This window comes from Camellia sinensis, chromosome 10 (genome assembly GCF_055761805.1).
Source record: "Camellia sinensis isolate YWXY chromosome 10, ASM5576180v1, whole genome shotgun sequence".
In the NCBI taxonomy this organism is placed as follows: Eukaryota; Viridiplantae; Streptophyta; class Magnoliopsida; order Ericales; family Theaceae; genus Camellia; species Camellia sinensis.
The window spans coordinates 142,774,805-142,798,290 of NC_138970.1; the positions used below are offsets into that span (position 1 = coordinate 142,774,805).

At 36.8% G+C, this 23,486-nt stretch overlaps 1 protein-coding gene across 1 annotated transcript; it reads left to right on the forward strand.

Moving 5' to 3' along the window:
- The first annotated feature begins 298 nt into the window (after positions 1–298).
- LOC114281581 (uncharacterized) lies at positions 299–23,463 on the forward strand. Its single transcript, XM_082892469.1, has 9 exons — positions 299–419; positions 9,175–9,277; positions 10,681–10,748; positions 10,846–10,986; positions 11,753–11,794; positions 13,740–13,775; positions 17,324–17,463; positions 22,679–22,780; positions 23,222–23,463. The coding sequence occupies exons 2-9, from the start codon at positions 9,201–9,203 to the stop codon at positions 23,348–23,350; spliced, it is 735 nt and encodes a 244-aa protein (XP_082748595.1). The 5' UTR covers positions 299–419; positions 9,175–9,200; the 3' UTR covers positions 23,351–23,463.
- Positions 23,464–23,486: the final 23 nt, after the last annotated feature.

The following is a 23,486-nucleotide window of genomic DNA, read 5'->3' on the forward strand; positions in this document are numbered from 1 at the left end:
TTCTAATTTCTCTTAACTTTTTACATATTTTTTCATAAAAAATAAAAAATTCATATTAAATTTATTAATTTTTTTACCTCATATTTTAATTAAAAAATTAAAAAATTATTAAAACGGTCTGTATCAAACGATTCCTACATTTCTTAACCATTTCTTAACCAAACAGCGTTACAGATGACAAGTACCAAATTTTTGTGAAAACCGCTTTCCGAACCGCGGTTGGACCGTCAAATTGGTCAAACCGGTGTGAGGGTTTCATTGATTGGGATTGGGGCTTAGACTGATTCTGTCACTTCTCTCTTATGTCTATGCTCTGTCTGTCGACTCTCATTCGACACTCACACAAGTCTCTCTTACTGTGACTAAGACAGCCGAAACCCCAAGACTATTATCAGCCCTTCTCCGGAAATTCATTTTCTGTAAGTGTTCAATTCTTTGATCTATTTAATGATAGTCATAGATATGTTTTCATCTCATATATTTGTTATTTTTGATGACCCATTTTGCTCAAATCGTTTTTGGGTACCTGCTGGTTTTTGTTTTTATTTTAACTGTTCACATGTTACTGATTGAAGTTGGGTTTTGTAAGTGAATATTATATCTGTACGGACCCTACCACAACGAAAACAGAGGGAAACATGTATGTCATTTTTGTAGGTAATATATATCAATAATATATATAAGGTATAATAGTCTAACAAAAAATATAAATCAAGAAAAAATATAAAAATATAAACACATGGCCGTGCAGAAGAATCACTCAGCCCACCAGCGCGTGTTGGAGTTGAGGAAAACAGCTCAGGCTGCCGTTGCTGTTGCTGATGCTTAAGCCAAGGCTGCCGAGCTAAAAGATCTCAAGGCAAAGCTGGCCGAGCTGAGTGCCGACCGAGATCAATTAGCCGAGCTAGTCAATGCAGCGGAGGCGGACAAACAAAAAGCTTTGGCTGAAAAAAAAAGATCGGTCACATGTTGGTCGTTGTTGATAAAGAAATCCAACGAATAAGATGATCAGCTCTACCTTACGATCGCTATCTACAAGACAAAACACCCCCAGTTGTAGCCGGGGGCCATCCGACGCCTAAGTCAGTCCTCCAATATTATTAAAATATTTAATCGACTAATTCATAGAGAGAAATTGCGTACCTCAACCATGAGGGTATTGCCTATTCATAATATCCAGTGACTTACTTATCAAGTAGTTTGAATGTTCCAAAAGTCCTATCCCAAACAATCTCCGGTTGTTCAGGACTTCTATATCGATAAGATTTCATATCTTGATGAGTTTTGCACAATATAAACATACTAATGCAGTGTTTGATAAGAATTTGACAACTGTCATATATGTAATAATCCATAACCATGCCACGTAGCAATGCCTAGACCCTCACAAGTCTTGTGGTTATTTTTATTCCCTCTCAATTGCCCCCAAGCTTTCATTCTCTCTGAACTCAGTGAAAGAGTGGAAACTTTCTATTGTTCTGATAAAAATAGTCGTGTAATAATGCCCAACAAGGTTTTGAAAAGCGGTTGCGGTTGCCGTAACGGTGGCGGTGGAGCGGGAGCGGTTGCGGGGTGTAAAGGCCGTAGCGTAACGGTTGCGGTAACCGGAACCGTGAATTTGTTTATTTTTCGCACAATTTGAAATTTTTTTACCGATACGCATATTTTTTTTCCATAATCATTTTTATTAGGTTTTAAAATAAATATTGATCAATTTTTTGTAAATTTTTAAGTATGATCTAATATATTTCATATTTTTAAATTACTATAAGCTAAGTTTTTTTACATTTTATTTTAATAATTAATGACTTTATATGTCACAAATCCATATTACGCTTGTGGCCAAAAAAATAATTATTGGACTTAGATGTATAAATTTATTTTTTTAATTATTATACTTGTGGAAGCATATAGTTTTAAAAAAAAAAAATTATACATGCTAATGTAATCATATAAAAATTATAAAGAATTTTTTTTTTTTTGGTTTGGATCACTTGAATATTCATTCTCTTTTTGGATAACCTGTAAATAAAAATAAAATAAACTAATAAAAAAAAATTGACATATATAAAATATGTATTAATATATAATTATACAACTGTTATGTTTTCTAGATATTTTACAAAAAAAATCAATCACTAACTATTATATATAAGATAAATAATGATAAAAGTAAGAGAATAAATAACAAAATAAATATATATATATATATATATATATATATATATTTTAATCAAGCCAAATACATAATGACCACACTTATTATTATGATTATTATTATTTTCAAATAATATATAGATAGACACACAAACAAAATGGTTGAGTAATAGCAGCTGAATAAAATAGCATAGGTTTTATAGCTTCAACAAATCAATAACATGTTCTTTTTTTTCCCTCTCTCTCTTGCTTCTCCATCTTCCCTCTTCATCATCCCTCTTTTCCCATTTTCATTTTTTTTTTTTGAGTTTTTTTGAAAGAAGCAGTTCGAAACTGTTACGTAACAATGCGCAATAGGCCGGTACGGCCGTTATAGCACCGTTATGACTGTTACGGCCGACACACCTGTGAATCTCAATCACACCGCAAAAGCAGCTGTAACGGGTGGCGGTAACCACCACAACTGTTACGTAACGGCGTTACGTAACGGTTGCAGCTGCTTTTTAAAACCTTGATGCCTAACTAAAACTATACATGGGTGCTAGGGCTTATTCCAAAATGCATAACCTTATTAGGACTTATTTCGAAAATGCCTAGCCTTGCTAGGATTTATTCCAAGAATGCCTAACCTCGTTAGGATTTATTCTGAAAACGCCTAACCTTGTTAGGATTTATTCCAAGAATGCCTAACCTTGTTAGGACTTATTCCGAAATGCCTTGTTAGGACTTATTCCAAGAATGTATAACCTCGTTAGGACTTATTCCAAGAATGTATAACCTCGTTAGGACTTATTGCGAAAATGCCTAACCTTATTAGAACTTATTCCAAAAATGCCTAATCTCGTTAGGAACTACCAAAACACCAGCAAAATCAGCTCAGCAAGGAATCCTACTACTGGACAAACCACCAACCTACTCTGCAATGATTTTCAAAGTTAGTTAAACATGCAAACTCCCTTCGACAAGCAAAACCCGCTCGATAAAGATTTTCTAAGTTGGTCAAACTTGCCAACCTACTTTGTTGAGCAAAACTCGTTCGATAGCCCCGCCTTTTTGCCTTCAACGTATATATCCTGTACACTCGAATGGTTTCAGCCACTGTTCATCCTATTCGTTCACAAACCCTAAACCCAGTGCTCCATTTCTTTTTCCCATCGAAGCACAATCCAATACCTTCGAGTTCGCAATCGTACAAGGAGGTGTTCTTTCTGTGTCTTGTCGAGTAGACTAACTCGGTTTACACTATCCCTGCCAACCTTTTTTGGTCAAGATAACCATCTCGGTTCAAGAGTTCAAAAATTTGTTGGTCAAGCCTGCCAACCAGCATTGACCGAGATAACCATCTCAGTCAAATAGTTCGAAATAGTTTGTCAAACCTACCAACTTTTCTTGGTTGAGATAACTGTCATCTCGGGGTAAAGAGTTCAAAAAATTATTGGTCAAACCTGCTAACTTGCTTTGGCCGAGATAACCATCTCGATCAAAGAGTGCAAAAAGTGGTTGGTTTATTTCGGCCAAAGAGTGCAAAAAGTTGTTGATCAACCTACCAACCTTCTTTGGCCGAGGTAACCATCTCGGTCAAAGAGTAAAAAAATTTTGTTGGTCCAACCTTCCAAACTGTTTTGGCCGAGATAACCATCTCGGTCAAAGAGTGCATAAAGTTGTTGGTCAAACCTGCCAACCTTTTTTAACCGAGGTAATCATCTCGGTCAAAGATTGCAAAAATTTGTTGGTCAAACCTGCTAACTTTCTTTGGCCGAGGTAACCATCTTGGTCAATGAGTGCAAAAATTTGTTGGTCAAACCTGTCAACCCACTTTGCCCTTAGTTGTGCAAAGATTTCTAGAAAGAGTTGGTCAAACCTGCCAATCCACTTTGCCCCCAGTCATGCAAAGATTTGTTAGAAAGAGTTGGTTAAACTTGCCAACCTTTTTTGGCCAAGGTAATCATCTTAGCATTTTTTACCCAAATAATTTATTCTTGTATATTCTAAATCCAGCAACATATCTGACCAATTTACACGCTCGGTATATAAAAAATTCTTTGTGGTCGGAGTAATGATACATAAAATCCATGCTCCATAGATAACCAAAATTCGGCACAATACATAATAAAATATCTTCTAGAAAAGCTTGTGATTACTTAACATTGAGTAAAACACACTAGAGATCTTCCACGTTGCCGTTGTTACGGGCACCATTTGGTAAAGAAAAAGTGATTTGCATGATCATGTTTCCAAGATTGAGAAACAATTGGCGGGAGATACCCAATTCAAGAATATTTCATAATAGAATGAATACAACTTCGAAGAGTGCAATCATGCACACCCAATAGCTGTGTAGAGAAAAACAAACGAGGATCATCTCTTCTAGTACTACATGGGATATAATAATTTATAAATATAATCTTCCTCGTTGGACTCAATCGTTTCCACAGACGGCGCCAATTTTACGAACATAAAAAAATACCGTATTTGATGATAAAGAAATCCAACAAAGAAGATGATCAGCACCACTTCGCGATCGCTATCTACAAGACAAAACACCTTCAGCCGTAGCTGGGGGCCCTCTGATGCCCAAGTCAGTCTTCCATTATTATCAAAATATTTAATGGACTAATTCATAGAAAGAAATTGCATACCTCAACCCATGAGGGTATTGCCTATTTATAATATCCAGTGACTTACTTATCAAGTAGTTTGAATGTTCCAGAAGTCTTATCCCAAACAATCTCCGGTTATTCAGGACTTCTATATTGATAAGATTTCATATCCTAATGAGTTTTGCACAACATAAACACACTAATGTAGTGTTTGATAAGAATTTGACAATTGTCATACATGTGAAAATCCATAACCATGCCACGTAGCAATGCCTAGACCCACACAATTCTTGTAGTTATTTTTATTCCCTCTCAATATCACTAAATATATATTATGTCATGCCCATTTGATTTCTTTGTTGTTGTGGCCTACAGTCAAGGTTCTGAAAAGCGGTTGCGGTCGCCGTAACGGTGGCGGTGACGCGATTGCGGTTGCGGGGTGTAAAGGCCGTAGTGTAACGGTTGCGGTAACCGGAACCGTGAATTTTTTTATTTTTCGCACAATTTGAAAAAAACTTACCGATACGCATATTTTTTTTCCATGATCAGATTTATTGGATTAAAAATAAATATTAATCAATTTTTATAAATTTTTAAATATGATTCAATATTTTTCATATATTTAAATCACTATAAATTGAGTTTTTTACATTTTATTTTAATAATTAATGACTTTATATTATACAAAAAATCAATCACTAACTATTATATATAAGATAAATAATGGCAAAAGTAAGAATAAATAAGAGCTTAAATATATATATATATACATATTTTAACCAAGCCAAATAGATAATGACCACGCTTATTATTATTATTATTTTCAAACAATATATAGATAGACACATACAAACAAAATGGTTTAGTGACAGCAGCTGAATAGAATAGCATAGGTCTTACAGCTTCAACAAATCAATAACATGTTCTTCATCCTCCCTCTTCTCTCTCTCTATCTCTTGCTCCTTCATTTTCTCTCTTTATCTTCCCTCTTCTCTCTATCCCTCTTTCTCCATTTTCAGCTTTTTTTTGTGTGTTTTTTCGAAAAAAACAGTTTTGAACCGTTACGTAACGGTGCGTAACAGGTCGTTACAGCTGTTACGGCACCGTTATGACCGCTACAGCAGCCGCTACGACCGACACACCTGTGAATCTCAATCACACTGCAAAAGCAGCCGTAACGGGTGGCGGTAATCGCCAAAACCGTTACGTAACAGCGTTACGTAACGGTTGCGGCCGCTTTTTAAAACCATGCCTACAGTGTTTTTTTCTTTTTCTGTTGGGTAGGTTAGGTTAGGAGTAGTGAATGTTTGGATCATTTTATAGGTTTTGAAGAGGGTAAAATAAATTAGAGCAAGACTAGGCCAGGTCGAGCTACTGTACCTGGTAGAACCATTGACCCACTCCAAAGTGGACTGAACAAGTTGGACCAAGCCTAATAATGGGGCCAGCCCAAGGTGGGCCGAACAACAAATTGACCCAGTGCCAGACCTGCAGCCCCGAGGTGAGATGAACAAGGGGTTGGCCCCTATGAAGCATGGATACTCTAAAAAAGTTGTGTATGTACGAACGAGTATCAGATTTAGATATGTGTCTGATACGGCAGGATAGTATTGGATACAATAAATAATATCTGATTTATTTTTTAGTTTTTTTCTAATTTTGGATACAGGAGGGATACTTGAAAGACAGTCAGTATCAAATTTAATTTTTTTCTTATTTTTTATATTTTAATACGCCAAATAAGTATCTAATTTATTTATTTTTCTTATTTGTATTTATATTTTTTCAAAGGTCAACGCACTCTCCCTCTTTCTCCCTCCTTTCTATGCCTCTCCATATTTATAGGAGTTGCATTGTCATTATTTATTCCCTTGTGATATACCATTTTCTACTTTGTTGGCCTTGCTATAAGGGCCATTTACTCATGTGTTAAAAAATTACACTTTCTATTTTTTTTTAATTTCTTTCGATTGTTGTTTTATTTTATTTTTTAATTTTGGATATTATGACTTGGTGCTATTGTTAAAATTGCTTAATTTTGTTAGCTTTATTGTTGTTCTTTAAATTTTCTTGAATATTTGATCGAATCCTCTGTTACTATTTGTTGTTAATTCTTTGTCGGTATGGCTGGTTATTAATTGATTTCTCTTTTATGCAATCTTTGACGAACATAAAATTCTCTTTTTGATATTAAGGAACTTAGTACTAAATATTTTATAAAAGTACTCTTGCATTATGTTTTATTTTATACATACTACATACTACATTATGAGAAATTATATATAAAAAATTATTTTACAAACATATTTGTGTTGTATTTAAAGTTTTCCTTTATCACTGTATCCATATTGTATCATACCTGTATCTTGTATCTGTATTGTATATGTATCCGTGCTTCCTAGGTTGGCTCAAAGCTAACCGGCCGCCTCGAGACGGGCCAAGTAAAAGTCAATCGGCCACCCCAAAATGGGCCGAGCAAGGGGTTGGCCCAAAGCCAACTGGTTGCCTTGAGGCAAGCCAAGCAAACTATGATACGACTCAAGTCTTGAGAGCCAAGTCTGGCTTCCCTTCTTATGCTAAGCTAAAGGACAATGTGGAGCCGAGTGAGGCCATGAAAGGTCAAGCCTTGCATCTAGCTTGAGTTCACAACGAGAGAACACATAATCCTAACCCTACACTCTTATCGATACAAAATTTTTTTTTTTTGGGGAGGGGGGGGGGGGATGTGTGGCATGCCTATTTGTAAGAAGGGGAAAACGGCATTACCGCCCAACGTATCGAAAGGAAAATCTAAGTCCTTTCGAAATGCAAAGTCTGCAGGACAACTCAATCCTGAAGGAAATTCTAGTGAGATAATTTCCTTGAAGATGAAGGCTTCAAGCCCAAGCCCAAGCCCAAGCCCAAGCCAATGGATAACAAATTCAAGTCATGACTCTCATAAAGTCCTCGGATAGGAAAATCTCTCGGATAAGAGTCTCTCAGAGGACGATATCCTCAAAGAAACCCAACAGATGAGAAACACTTGCACATTATTATACGTGCTTCTCAAAAGGGTCAAAGACCTGAGGATAGATTCAGCTTTCCGAGGTTGCAGTGATTAAGTCTCCCTTGAAGATAGGAAGGCCGCCAAACGGTCCCTATTCAAAACCCGCATCCTACAAAGGAGCAGATACCCTGAAGCTCCCTAGATAGCTTTTTTGAAATTGAGCAATACGACTCTCTCGAAGATAGGAAGGCCAGCCATTCGTCCCTATTCAAAACCCGCATCCTACAAAGGAGTTGCATACCGTGAGGCTCCTTGGATAGCTTTTCGAGATGTGGCAGGCAAGTCCTTCTCGAAGATAGAAAGGGTATCTGCTTCTGTAAGGGTATCCACCCCTATTCAAAACTGCTTCTGTAAATGGGTCCTACTATACCGAGGCCCCATGATAGCTTCCGAGAATGAGTGACATGACTATCTCAAAGATGGGAAGCATGATCAAGCCCCCGTTAATCATACAAATAAAACAATCATCTCCACCCAATGTCAAAACGGCAAGACTTGGGAAGTCTCTCAGATTTTAAACATCGAGGTAGATGTATAAGTCGATCTCAAGACTATACTCTGCTAGCTTTGTCGGGATGTAGGGAGAACCTGCGGTTTGGTGGCTAAAAGTAAGGGATCATCTAGGCATTTGTGAATCTCGCAAACTTCGGTTACTCTTGAAAACCACTCAAGGGGATTAACCCGAGGGGAAGAAGATTGCATTTGTCTTGACTGGATAGTACGAGAGAGGAATATTCCATGTGGTCCCTAAAGGCCACGTGGCAACATTATATACATTTTCTTGGCCCCCAAGCTGGACCTGAGTGCCTATAAATAAGCACCCATATTTCATAAACCCTAATTTTCAGGCTTGAGTGAGACTATTCACCAAGAGTGAGGGGTAGTGGTGCACAAGAATATTCTGCCATTCTCTCTCTACTCTATTTGCCTTGCTTTTCATCCCACAGTATCTCTCTCACCATCTCCGTCTTCATCTTCTTGTACCAATCATTCACCAGTTTCACCTCACCATTTCATTATCTTTCATTATTACATGATCTTCATTTGTACCCCTACAGTATTCATTCAGTTAGCAACTCTATGGGCATTTTTGGAAAAAATCAAAATTGCATGACATAGCATTCAATAAGCTGTTCTGAGTTGTGTGTTCCATATAATAGAATATATAATAGGCACATGAATTTATATATGTAGGTGTGTGGTATGTTTCATTAGCCAAATTGTTGGCACGGCACAACTGTGACACAAATCTCTCGAAAGGTCATGGCTACAATATTGCCAATGGGCCATCATATATGTAATATTTTTTCCCCTGATTTGGAGCCTTATAAGGATTTGGCTTAAAACTTTTAAACTTTAATCTCAATGTAGTGTGTTCACTCTCATTGTTGTTCAGAATGGAAAGTGAAGAACACATATTGATGTCTGAATTGAACGAGAAGATTTTCCAGATATTTTCAGATTTTATGACAAGGTTAATCTCAAACCTTCATCACTATGCTAATGGTTTATCAATCAATTTGAAGAGTATACCTTGAGCTTTATTTTGCAAAATTACTATTTGATGTGGTATGTCTATTGAAGGAACCATATCTGACTTGGAGATTTAATTTTTTTGGTCTCTTGCTTATTTTTTCCCCCACCATTATCCTTTTCAAATGAAAGACATGTTTGGCCTAGGAGATTAAAGATCGATATGTGGGATCATAATTTTGTACAGTGAGTAATGATATACAAACATAATTTGTATTAAAAAAACTCATACAAAATGATGTGTCTCATTTATAGCCATTCATTGGAACTCAAAATACCCATCACTTTGGTTCATAATTGCAAGAATACCGTTGCCACATCATTCTTGTCTTAAATTTTGTATGAAAATTATATCATTTTCCTTGTACAATTTTTCATTTCACGTTAGCATTGTAATGTCTTCAAACAATCTACCGGATGTCTTTAAATGTTTGCTGAAAGATATAAAAAACTGTCTATTAATTGAAACAACAAAAAGGCAAAATGCCAATTTTTGGATGCACAACCCATAGAAATTAGAGAATTGCCCCATAGTTGATGATATTGGCATACGAATACTTGCATTATGGATATCTTTAATTCCCTACTAGAAGTGAAGTGGATGAGTTTGAATGCTCAATCATTTAAAAAAGAAAAGAAAAGAAAAAAAAAAACTATACAGATGGCAGATTGTGCATACCAATCTGGCCTACCTTACAAAACTGTAATAGAAGTATGGGGCTTTTGATTATTGCAAAATACCGAAGAGGATCTCAAGCCCAATGCTAAGTTTGCAAGCTTATTGGTTACTAGATTATGTTCTATACATGTATGAAAGCTGGGAAGCAGAAGCAATTAAAAAATACAATTGTGAAGTGCCATACAAAGCATTTTTTTTTTTCCTAAGATAGGCATGTGCAACTCAGAATCTTATTACTTGGATTATGAAAGTACCTGTGTGACGTTCCAAACCTTTTGAAGTTTTAAGCTTTACTTGAAGAACATTGCAATTATTTATTTGAAGGAATGAATAAATATGTATAGGCATTGTTGATGTAGCAATGTGATGGAAAATGGCCATTGAAACATGTCTTGCATGTACATCCCAATTTTTGGCATTAAAAAGTCTAGATACCTTGTTTCCTCATTACAATTGGAGTCAAAGGTAAAGTTTCACTAGGTACCTTGTTTCCTCATTACAATTGGAGTCAAGGGTAAAGTTTCACTAGCTTGACAGTGCATAATGAATCTTGACACTGCTTATGCATCTTATGTGATTTATATCATAGCACTTTTTGAAATGCTCTCATCTTCAATGTTGGGAAATTTTTTGTTTTTATTTGTCATCTAATACCTATCCTATAGGGTCATAAAATTCGAGGAGTTGGTTGCTGTGGGAAGTAGGTTACTTGTTGGCTTTCATCAACGGCTAGGTTAGTGGTTTTGGGTTCTTTAAATTAGTTGCTGCCGGCAGTGGGATTAAGTTTCTTTGCTTCTTTTAGTAAGCTCTGTCCCTATGTTTTCATACAGAGTTTATTCGACGTCCTCCAATTAACAAGACATCTGAGTTGATCGAGCGCATCTTTAGAGCTAATGAAACCAGGAGGGTCTTGACATATGTTGAAGCTGGATGTGTAAATGCTCACGACAGCATACAAAATATAAGCAACTGTAAGTGGATTTTCGCTCATTACTTTTCTAGAAACATTTAGAATGAATGAATATTTTTCTCTCCCAAATGAAATTAAATGTGATTTACTTTGCTGCATAATGAGAGGCCACAGACTCATGTATTCTTGCAATACTAGGCTCATTTCGCCCTAAATTCTTTGGCTCTGTTTGGATGAGTTTTTAGAATTTGTTTATGAAATATTGTCAAAGACTAATTTAGTGAAGAAAATGAATATTTTTTTTTTAAAAAAAAAAAACTCTTTATTTTCATATGATTTTCTCTTTTTTGGGATATAAGTAACTTTTGAAAAGAAAAAAATTGGTGTTTATTTTTGTCAAACTAGCTTCTTCTTTTTTTTAAATATTTTAAAAATTAAGTTTAAAAAACTTAACCAAACGGAGCCTTTGTCTCTAATTGAATCCCATTACAGGTGATGCAATGTTGTGATTATCACAATTGCCACATGTTGAAACAGTTTGGTCGATGTTAATGGTCTTTGCTGACTACCAGAAAAGATTTCTTTGGGTCTATTGGCTTTGAGCTCTTTCTCTGGTTTGTTTCAGCGGCAAGCTTATCTGCACACTGTATCTGTATTGGATTCAATTGGTACTAATGAAAAACTTTGGATTTATCTCTTTTTTGCTGCTATTGCATTGGTAGTCCATTGTGTTTTTAGATACAAGTATTAGTTTTTAAGTTGCTAATGTGCTATCTGAAAGTTTATTGTCCTTATTTTTTCATACATTGGGGATTTCGATGGAGAAGTGCATACATGCCAACTTGGACTTCATGACCACTTAAGTAAAGGTACGATCATTCCTTGAATTATTATTATTATTATTTTTTTTGGTTTTCTCAATAAATGATAATGTTTTTGTATATAAAGCAGTGTAAATCAATGATGCAGTTGTGATTAGTTCAAAGTTTCATGTTTTTGGAATTGTTAGCCATCTTTGCTGGGTGGCTTTCATGATGTCTAATATTTTCCTGCAGAGTATAAGTTTGTCGTCAATACATTTTGATAATGACTTTTCCAAATTTCTTTTTTCCAATATTATTTATTTATTTTTTTTTAGATAGTGTTTTTTCCAATATTCTTGAATGTTTATCATTAAGTGAATCTCCAGAGATATGGCTTGCTCTTTCCTAGGAATCCAATATTTTCATGAGCTGTCTAGAAAATGAGGCATATCAATTGTCTACAGAATTTCCATCTTTGATCTCTGCAAATGTCGAACTTATAGAACTTTATGGTTGTTTTTGATGTTTTAATTTTTCTTAAGATAGCAATTGTTGTTAGTTTTGTGATAACCCTGTTCCGTATTATGCTAATTGATCTTATTTATGATTGTGATTATGTGTTTAATATGATTTTGAGTGTCATTTATATGATTATATGTGATTTTGAATTTCTATCTGTTCACCGTAGAAAATCTGTTCAACTTATTGTTAGAAACTGAAAATTGAAGGCCTTATCGGCCACAGAAACCGAAATTGACTACGCCATTTTGATTGGCATAATTTTTAAAGCCTATGGTGAAATTTAATTAGAAATTGATTTGGATCAAAGTAATTAGATTCAGAACGACTAATTTAAGCTCCATTATTTGGTCTAATCAATTTGATTAGGCAAGCTTATATATAAGGGCTTTATTTCACTTAAACCCTTTATTTTTGTGAACTCAAAATCTGAAATCACACTCTAGAGAGAGAGAGGACCGGTTCTAGAGAGAGAAAGAGGGAGAATTGTGTATCTTGGCTCAAAGGTTGTGAATTTGAAAGTTTAACTCCAAGAATTAGCTAGAAATTGGGAGCTTGGGACTCCAAGGTGAGTGTTTGAGCATTGGTTCATTAGTTAAGGTTGTAATTTTGAGAATTTGATGTTAGATTGTAATCAAAAGTGTGGGTTGAGTTGAATATGAAGTTGGAATGCACATGCATGCATAGAATTACCATGAATTGCCATGAATTTGTATAATCTAGCATATAGCTTGTTAATTATGAAAAATTGAGTGTTGGATCATACATGCAAGCATGGTTATGATGAGTTTCATGTGTGTAAGCACCACTTGAGCCGTTTGAAATGGAATTGGAATAAAAAATTAACTTGCGTGGTTGATTAATGAAGATCTAAAGCTTATATGAAGTTTGAATGCATGGATTTTGATTATACAAGAGAAATGTTGATTGATTTGGGAATTAGATCATGATTTTGAACAATTGACTTCATAATGGTTATGTTCTCATAGTGTGTCATGTGTTTATATGTTTTTGTGTCCAAAAACTTGAGTTTTGAACCCTTGGACATTGAGTTTGAAGCTCAAGCAGCTTGTTGGAAAACCCAGAATTCAGCATGTCCGCTCGAGCGTGAAATGTTAGCTCCCAGAACTTTTGCAGACATGGATGTCCGCTCGAGCGGAGAGGTTCACACTCGAGCGCCAAGCCGTGTGGTTTGGCTTTCAACTCAAGCGTCCGAAGTCACGCTCGAGTGTAAAAATGAGGCAACTAGTACTTTTGCAGACCTAATGGGTCTGCTTGAGCGGCAGAAACCACGCTGGAGCGGGGAGCCCTGTTTCAGAAATTTTGAAAAGATGTTTCGTGTTTCATTTTCCGTTCTTTTTCATTTCTAAGCACTCTTAGGCATGTATTGGGCTTTGTATATGACCTAAGGGATAAGAAAGAAGCCTAAGAGAAATAATAAGTTAAGAACGGATTGAATAACTTATGACCCATTGTGTTATGAATTATGTAGGGTCGAGTGCAAGGGCGAATCAAGCACCGGATTACTGTGAGTAATATCTTAGTAAAGATATTTTTGTATACGCATTACTTCCTAAATGTTGCCAACGTGGTAATTTCTAAATTTGTGAAATTGTACTATGAATGAGTATTCTATTCGTTCGTACCTGTAAAATGAATGTTGTGAAAATGAAAAATGGGCCTAAGGCCGTTCAGTATATTTGACAAAGATGTAGATTGGGCCGAAGGCCGTTTTGCATAATTGATAAATGGACCAAAGGTCGTTTTGAATAAAGAACTGATTGGATCAAAGGTTGTTTTGAGGGTGAATACAGATGCGACCATGATTAAAGGCGCATCACCGTGAATATGAGAATGTTGGACCCGAGGTCGTTTTGTAATGTGATAAGGAGGACCGGTGGTCCTTGGCACATGGATACATTAGACCTAAAGTTGGTCTATGAATGAGTATTGAACCCGAGGTCGTTTTGTACAGGTGGACCCAAGGTCGTTTTGAGTGCAATAGACCTGAGGTTGTTTCGTACCTAGATATGACATGGACCTGAGATCGTTTTGTACATGGATATAATATGTTGGACCCGAGGTCGTTCCGTATGTTACAGTCTATGCATTTGATACAAGTGGAACTAGTAGTTCAAATGTTTAAATTATACGTATGACTTATTCACGAACGAATCTCATTCATTAACCTCTTTACTCTGGTATTATTCACTCGGTATCAGCTCACTCTGTATTTATATGTATGTAGGTGAGCAGCGGGATGTCTAACCCCAGTCCCAGTAAGCGTTGAGAAACCAAGTTTTGTGAGGTCATCCAAGGTCGCCTCATGCAGAGGCTTTGCTTTTGTTTTATTACTCTTGGAGCCTTTTTGTGGTCATGTAGTACAACCTTGACCGACCATGTATAGAATCTGAATTTTTGTTAACACTGGTTGAATAATCCTGGGTGTATGTATGACATACTTTCTGTGAATATGCTTTTGGTGTGAGTTATTATGAGTATATAAGAATGTTTGGTTAAGCTATGTAAGCACAGCTCTATGGACAATTCATAAGTTTGCTTCCGTTTTGGCCCCTTAACTCTGATATAGTATGTTTTACTTGGTTTGAGGCCGCAGGTAATCTCTTGATTACTGGCCGGTTATGACCCTAATCCATAGGGGCGGGTTGTGGTCATGACAAGTTTGCCTCTACCTTGTGTTTTCTCTATGTTCCTTTTGTATTATTAGTGAATAACAAGCTTTTCAGAGACAATTTCTGCCTTTTCAAATTTTGGGGGGCTTTGCTTTCCTTAATGAATAGTCATATTCTTTGCCTCTACCTTGTATTTTCTCTATGTTCTGTGTGATTCTCATATTCTTTGACTATATATTATCTGCCTTTTCCACCATGTATGCAGACAAAGGAGCGAGTCATTTGCTACATTACACAAATCACAAAACATTATTTTCACACTTTGTTTTAAATGTGGATTATATCAAGTGTTTTGTGAAAATGAGCTGAATCAGCTAATCATATTTCCATGATCCTTGAGCTTTGTGCTGTGAAGCTCAGAAAAAAAAAAAAAAAAAAAAGGAACAGAAAAGTTTTATTTCTTTTGAAGTACATATATGAAATACTAGTTAAAATACATTTTTTGAACAGTGGAAATCCACTTATTTCATAACTATTGCATACTTAACTGTTAAGAAGTATGGATTCCTTTTCTTGGGAAAGCCAAGCTGCTGTTCACAATCTGCAAAATTGAGCTGACTATATGTCTTCATCAACCACACAATATTAACTGACAAATTTAAACCAACTTAATTGGACAATCTCATTATTGTTTTCCTCATATCTGCTGATGCTTGAAAGCTCAAAAGAGCAGTCTTCGACCACAGTAACCCTATGTTAACAAGAACGCCTGCACTTGACAATCTTCCACACATGAACTCTTGCACAATTACACTCCCAAAATCTTAAAACTCTAAAACTCTTCCTCAGTCCTTCCAAATTTCCAATACAGTCACCTGTGCACACACACACTGCCACACGCTCCTGCTCTCTCTCATGCTCTCCCACACACTTCCACACCTGAAGAATACATCAGATTGTAAGCTTTTTTTTTTTGGTGTGTGTGTGTGTGTGTGTGTGTGTGTGTGTGTGTGGTAATTATCAGATTTTAAACTTGGTTATATTTGATATTTTTCTGGTGTGACTCATTTTAAGTATCAATCCTAATGCTATCTATGCACAATGCACAATGTTCATAGGAACATTGATTGTTTTAAGTGCTAGGTGATGGGAAGGGGATATATGATGTGCCATTTATTCTAGGATGTGCCATGCCATGTGGTTCTTCTTTTAGATTATTCAATTGACCATTACAAGCTGTTTCATATCCAATATTAGATTTCTTTTTAATCAATGAAGATGTTTAAGAAAACTTTATCTTTGTAATGAAGCTTTATATGTTGTTCATTGTTTTTTTCCCCCCACTTTTTGCATAGCCTTGAAAAAAATATTAATAGTAGAGTACTGATGGCTTATTTTTATCATCATACATATTTGAGGAAATTTCATTTTACCCCTTAAACTATACATCGATAATCAATTTAACCCTTGTACTTATTATAATTTCAATTTTACACCTAAACTATTTGATTTTGGATCAATATTACCTCTGCCGTTAGCTACCGTTTATAATCAAATGGAAGTTGCTGATTTGGCACAGAAATTTCGTTTGAAATTTTATTTTGCCCCCCAAATTATCTAAGAAATATAAATTAGACCCCCCAAATTCATATTGTTTAGGGGTGTAATTGATATTTTGGAGATTGTTTGGGGGATAAATTGAAATCTCAAATGAAGACGGCAGCAAGTGTCGTCAGCAGCTAACAGCAGGGATGAAATTGATCAAAAATTGAATAATTTAGGTGTAAAATTAAAATTAAAATTATAAGAAGTGTAGGGTTAAATTGATCATCGAGGTATAGTTTGAGAGGCAAAATGATATTTCCTCTACATATTTAACAATTTTTAATGGAAATCTACCACATTTTGGATCATGCAATCTGGATGGAAGATCACTAAAAGTAAAGTAAGAAGCTTTCCTGATGTCGACTTCATGAACAGGACCTTCCATCACTTTTACGTTGTGTTTGGTTGGGAGATTTGGGAAGGGATTTGGAAAGAGAAAGGGAAAGGAAAAAGGTGTGCGATATTAGATGAAATATAGATATATTTTATTCACATTTTACCTACCTTTTCCCTTTCCCTTTCCCTTTCCAAATCCCCCAACCAAACACAACGTAAATGATTTCCAGTATTACACTATCCAGCAAGTTAATGGTGAGAATTGCCACATTGCTATATTAGCCTCTTTTTGGTAATTTGTTTTTTTTAATGCACATGTTTGGCATGAGGCTGTGGATGCTGATGTTCTTTTTATGTTTATGAACTATAATGCAATTTTTCTTCTTGTATTTATTTTTTTCTTGAACTTTTTTTTGTTGGAAAAAACTTTTTATTCAATTTCTGCATCCATATCATCCTCAGGCTTGAAGTTGGTTATTTAATTTGATTACATTTGTTGCAGCCAAATGCATAGTCAATGAACTTGAAGGCCTTGTCAAGGAAGTAACAGGTGCGATGCGAACTGCAAATGAAAGCAAACCACTTTCGCAGGACAAAGTCACACAAGATGAGTTTGGTCCAGAAGCAACTTTGTACGATAAGGTACTGTATACTTTATATCTTTTAGTCGGGGTGCATACTCTTTTTTCTGTTTACTTATTTCAGTTATTCTCTAAAACCTTTCATTCAGTTTCCTTGTGTTTGTTTGCCATCAAAGGACCTGGGGAGAGGGGGGATTCAGGTAGGGATTGTTACATAAAAACGTCTTTCTTTTTTTTCCTAGAAGTTGTCATTCTTCTAATGAGAATTAGTAAGCATAGACACTCCAAAATGGGTAGTAAGAACGGATGCTCCAAAATGGGTAACATCAAGTTCAACACGAGTTGAACATCAACATGGTGCGGTCACATCTATCCACTTGTTGGAAATGCCATGTGGTGTATCACTAATACTTCATGGATAGTGGACATGCGTATCCTATGTCTGGACTAGACTCAGGATTTTTTTTTTTTTTCCTGCTTTATGCAAATCAAATATCTCTCCCAGGTTACTAGCCTTTCGTTTTTGGCCTCTAGCTCTCATCTTGAAAGTGCAAAGTCTTTGAGGTGGCAGTAGCTCTCGATTGAGAATTCTTCTTCTGAGCAAGTCAGAGCAAGACCTTAGTGAGAATCAAATTATCACTATATTTTTCCCCTTTTCAATTTCTTCTTCCAAGTGCAGGATAACACAAAGGAATTGTGAGTTTTTTTTTTTTTTTTTCCTGCCAATCGGGGCCCTCCCTGCACCACCCCCATGGGGATGGTCTATAGGTTTCATAACTACTCCTTTCACTACATGATTAGCGGCTACACCCAAACTTTTCTGGTTTTGCGGTCGAACAAAAATATATGGAAACAAAGAGGTGGAAATTGAAAAAAAAATAAAATAAAAATACACCCACATATACACAATGCTTTTCATGTCTTATATTAATATACATAACAAAAAAATTGTAAGAAAAATTGATGTATATTATTGATTGATTGTATTTGTGTAGATATTACAATTACAAGGATTCCTATTATATAGGAGTGTGTTTGGGAGTAGGTGGAGAGTAGGTGAAGTGGAGGTGGTAGTGGTGTAGTGGGTTAGGTTTAGTGGAGTAGGTGAGGTGGTAGTGGTGTAGTGGGTTAGGTTTAGTGGAGTAGGTGAGGTGGTAGTGGTGGTAGGTTTATGGTAAATTCTAACAGCCCCCCGCAAACTCAAGGAGGATAGAAACTAACCAACTTGAGTTTGAAGAGAGGAACAAAACAAGAAAATACATAAAAATAAAAAAGGATAGGAAACACTGTATGGTCGTGTCAGACCGTTGTAGCAGACAGTTTATGGGGTCATGTCGGACCGTTGTAGTAGACAGTTTACAGGGTCATGTCGGACCGTTGTAGCAGACACTGTGTGGTTGTGTCAGACCGATGTAGAAGACAGTTTATGGGGTCATGTCGGACCGTTGTAGAAGACAGTTTATGGGGTCATGTCGGACCGTTGTAGAAGACAGTTTATGGGGTCATGTCGGACCGTTGTAGAAGACAGTTTACGGAGTCTTGTCGGACCCTTGTAGAAACTAACCGAAATCTATGTCGGGACAGTTTACAGAGTCTTGTCGGACCCATAAAGGAGCTAACCGGAATCAATGTCGGGACAGTTTACAGAGTCTTGTCGGACCCATAAGGGAGCTAACCGGAATCAATGTCGGGACAGTTTACAGAGTCTTGTCGGACCCTTGATGGAGCTAACCGGAATCAATGTCGGGACAGTTTACAGAGTCTTGTCGGACCCTTGTAGAAACTAACCGGAATCTATGTCGGGACAGTTTACAGAGTCTTGTCGGACCCATAAAGGAGCTAACCGGAATCAATGTCGGGACAGTTTACAGAGTCTTGTCGGACCCTTAAAAAGTCGCACCCTCAAAAGGTGTGCCCAATTTTTCAAAAGGCGTGCCATCAAAAGGCGTGCCCAATTCATCAAAAGGCGTGTCCACTTTATCAAAAGATGTGCCATGAAAAGGCGTGCCAGTTTGTCGGGCGTCTTGGCTTGCGCGCCCGTTTTGTCGTCTGGTGGCAAGAGGCGCGTGGCTACCTCGGCTATTAAACCAAGACGGAGGCTGAGGCTTGAAAGCATAACTAACCAGTGGAAACCTCTTCGTTCTCTGAGAGAGATTTCTGAGAGAGATACTCTGTAATACTCTGGTGTCTCTGTTTTCTGAGAGAGATTTCTGAGAGAGATACGCTGTAACACTCTGTTTTCTGAGAGAGATTTCTGAGAGAGACACTCTGTAACACTCTGTTGCCTAGAAAATGGCTTCATCGTCTTCCCGCGGGCTGCTCACCCTCTTTCCCGACCTCAACGAGTCAACGAGAGAGAGAACTGGTGCGGCGGCACTAGAAACTCAACCAAGCGCCCCGGAGTTTGCTCCGTTGAACTTTCCGATGCGGTCGGTGGAGCAAAGAATGGCAGTGCAGTCGGATGTGGAGGCCAATCAGTATACTTTGAAGGCATGTGTGGAAAGCATGACGGCGGTCACAAACCTGTCGAACCGGCTGCAGAGTAGGACAAATGAGGTGCAGCATTTAAACTCCCAACTGGCTCTGCTCCAACGCATGTATAAGGATGCGCGAGCAGAGATAAGTGTGCTGAAGGCGGAAAACAAGGAGCTGAAGCGGAAGGCCACCGTGATGTTCCGATTTGGAGGTCCACCATATGCTGTAGTGGAGGAGCAGGGAGGAGGCAACTTGCTTGGTGGTCTAGGAAGCACGGAGGCAACACCGGCAAGGACCACCCAGGACGGAGGCAAGAAGAAAAGACCGGCGGAATAGTAAAGAAGAAAAAATTCCACTGTGGGTGTGGTGGTTTTGTTTGTGTTTTTTTTTTTTTTTTTGATGTAAAATGGTGAACGGGGGGAGCCCCGACATGAATAAAAGGAGTGTGGTGTGCAAGGTCGTCTTATGCCTGGTTGTTTTTTTTTTGTTTTTTTTTTTGTTTTTTTGTTTTTTTTTTTGCAAAAATAAAAAAAGAAACAAAAAAATAATAATAATAAGAATAATAATAAGACTAATAAGAATGGGCTGTGCAATAGATTAAAAGAAACATAGATATATATAGATAGAGATATATTAAAATAAGAGAAAGTGGAGTGGGGTGGATTAAATAAAAAAAGGAAAAAGAAAAGGGGCTCTTTATGCAGGTGTATGTCGGCTAGTGGAAAAAAAGAAAGGAAAAGAGGGTGGCTGAATATGCCTTTCACTATGCTAAGGCCCATGGTAGAGAGAGAGTGTCTGCAATCCACAAAGCCAACATCATGCAGAAAACTGACGGTCTCTTTCTTAAGTGTTGTCGCGAAGTTGCCGAGAAGTATCCTGACATAACATATGAGGAAGTTGTTATTGACAACTGCTGTATGATGCTTGTGAAAAATCCAGCTCTTTTTGACCTTCTAGTGATGCCTAATCTGTATGGTGACATTATCAGTGGCCTTTGTGCTGGGTTGATTGGAGGCTTGGGCTTAACACCAAGCTGCAATATTGGTGAGGGAGGCATTGCTCTTGCTGAGGCTGTGCATGGTTCTGCACCTGATATTGCTGGAAAGAATCTGGCAAACCCAACAGCTCTAATGTTGAGTGCTATAACGATGCTTCGCCATCTGGAGCTGCATGATAAAGCTGATCAGATACCATGTTAAAGTTGATGACAGATCTGGCTTCAACCCGCATGGTTTCGAGCCATGGCTTGTTCTAGAAAGAGAAAGTATGAGAGAGATCTTGCGAGTTGATGGAGGTCTCAAATTGGTTGAGGTCCGGCGGGCGGTCAAGGCAAAGTTGCCGCCCGCCGGAAGGCGAAGAATACCAAGAGCTTAACCTTGCTCTGATACCATGTAAGAAAAATTGATGTATATTATTGATTGATTGTATTTGTGTAGATATTACAATTACAAGGATTCCTATTATATAGGAGTGTGTTTGGGAGTAGGTGGAGAGTAGGTGAAGTGGAGGTGGTAGTGGTGTAGTGGGTTAGGTTTAGTGGAGTAGGTGAGGTGGTAGTGGTGTAGTGGGTTAGGTTTAGTGGAGTAGGTGAGGTGGTAGTGGTGGTAGGTTTATGGTAAATTCTAACATAGTATATATATTTTTTATTGTGTTCCTGCTGTGTCCGTATTCTAATTGTTTAAAATCGTTGTCTCGTCTTCCTACCAATGCCCATATCCATGCCCTTGTCTGTACTTCTTAGAACGAGAGTATGAAATAGATAAACAAGGTATACGATTTTGTTATTTAGATGCTTGCTTGCACACCTACTTTACTTGAATTAGGGTTGTTTGGGATTTGACATGGGGTTGTTAATTTCGATATTCTTGAGAGACGAGTATTTGTTTTGGGGTGGATATCTTTCTAGAATGTTCATTGCTGCAATTTGACTTGTGATACATTTATTTGAGGTGCTAGGCACACTGAGGCACCAAGGTCTCTTGGTGCTAATTGGGTTTGAAGTTAATGGTCATCCCAAATTTTTGGTGCAATTATTTTGTGTTTTAATGTTGTGGCCAACAGATATGATGGCTTCTGATCTATCGTGCTTGGCTGGTAAATTTTTTGGCTTGTTGGGAGAAAGACAAACCATGGATCCACCAATTGTTGACTAGCTCGAGAAAAGATCTTCATAGTTGGGAGCTCTAAGACAATGAGCGATATGGAATCCTAGGACTAGAACTATGGTGTACTACTTCCCAATAATATAGTTGTTTGATCTCATGGTGAAAGGGGAGCCTGGAGTGAACTTGCCCATTGCCGTATAGTAGTGTGTGTAAGGGGAGATTTTCAACTAAATAAAACATGACAAATAATTTAATAAACAGCTTAATGATGTCAGATCTTTCTGTTGGAGTGACATGGTATTAATGTGGTGGTTGGCAACACTCGCCCTCCTTTTGCAGAAATAACTTAGTCTCTTTACATGGTTTGCTATTTGCAAAATTTGAGCTGATTGTTTCCACTTGCAATGATTGTTCCCAATTTTTGATGATTTAATTATTTGCATTGATTCGTCTACTTCCACTACATTTCATGCCTAGATTTTGGTTATATATTAAATCCAAAGGGCTTCAATAAAATTTGATTTTGGAAAAAATGTAAAAGAAAAGGCTATCTAGCTTGAAATTGGCCAAATTATTAATTTTTGATTGATGTGCAACAATTTCTTGTTGCAAACACCGCCTGCAGAGGTATTTAGAACTCTTATTGAGATTAGTTTCCAGTTTGAATTATAACATTGTGATTCTTTTTTTCTTCAGGAGGAAACCATATCTTCTGAGCTTCCGAAACCAGAACACACTGATTATGCTGCCATGATGAGTGTTATATATAGTATGGTGAAGCTGGACTACATTATGCAGGTACTAAGCTCCCTCATGTTGTGTGATATTTCTAATTTGAAGATTTATTGCCTTGTTTGGTTTCATTTTCAGAATATGTTTCCTAATTTTTTTTTTTTGGAAAAATCAAAGTTAATTTGATGAACATAAATACCAAATTTTTTTTTTCAAATTTTTGAAAAAACAAATTGCCCCAAAAAAGTGGAAATCATATGAAATTATGAGTTTCTTTTTTTTTTTTTTGGTCAATTTTTTCCCCAAACTAGTTTTTAGGTTTTTTTGAAGAAAAAATAACATAATAGATTTTGAAAACCAACCAAATTGGGAGATTAATTTCTTCTCTTTTTCTGCATAATGATCCGAATCTGGGAAAATTGTGTACATTCTATGACAAGGTTTAAGTTCTCCTTCGGTCAACACTTTTTAGGGGGTCTGACTGAGAAAATTATCACTTTGTTGTAGCAAAGGATCGTTTCTTCACTTAATCTCAAATCGTCGTCAGGAGAACTAGAAAGCTACAGCCTGATGTGGTCCTTGCGCCCTTTTATAAACAATGATATCATGCATCAAGCTTGGAGGCTTATTCCATGAGTCTCGTAGGTATGTTCTGCGAAGATTTTTTATTTATATTTAGATTAATTGTAAAGGAAGAACAATCTGTTTGACTAGTTTTGTTTTTTTAATAAAAAATAGGTTTTATTTTTATTTTTTTTAGCGCATTGGTAAA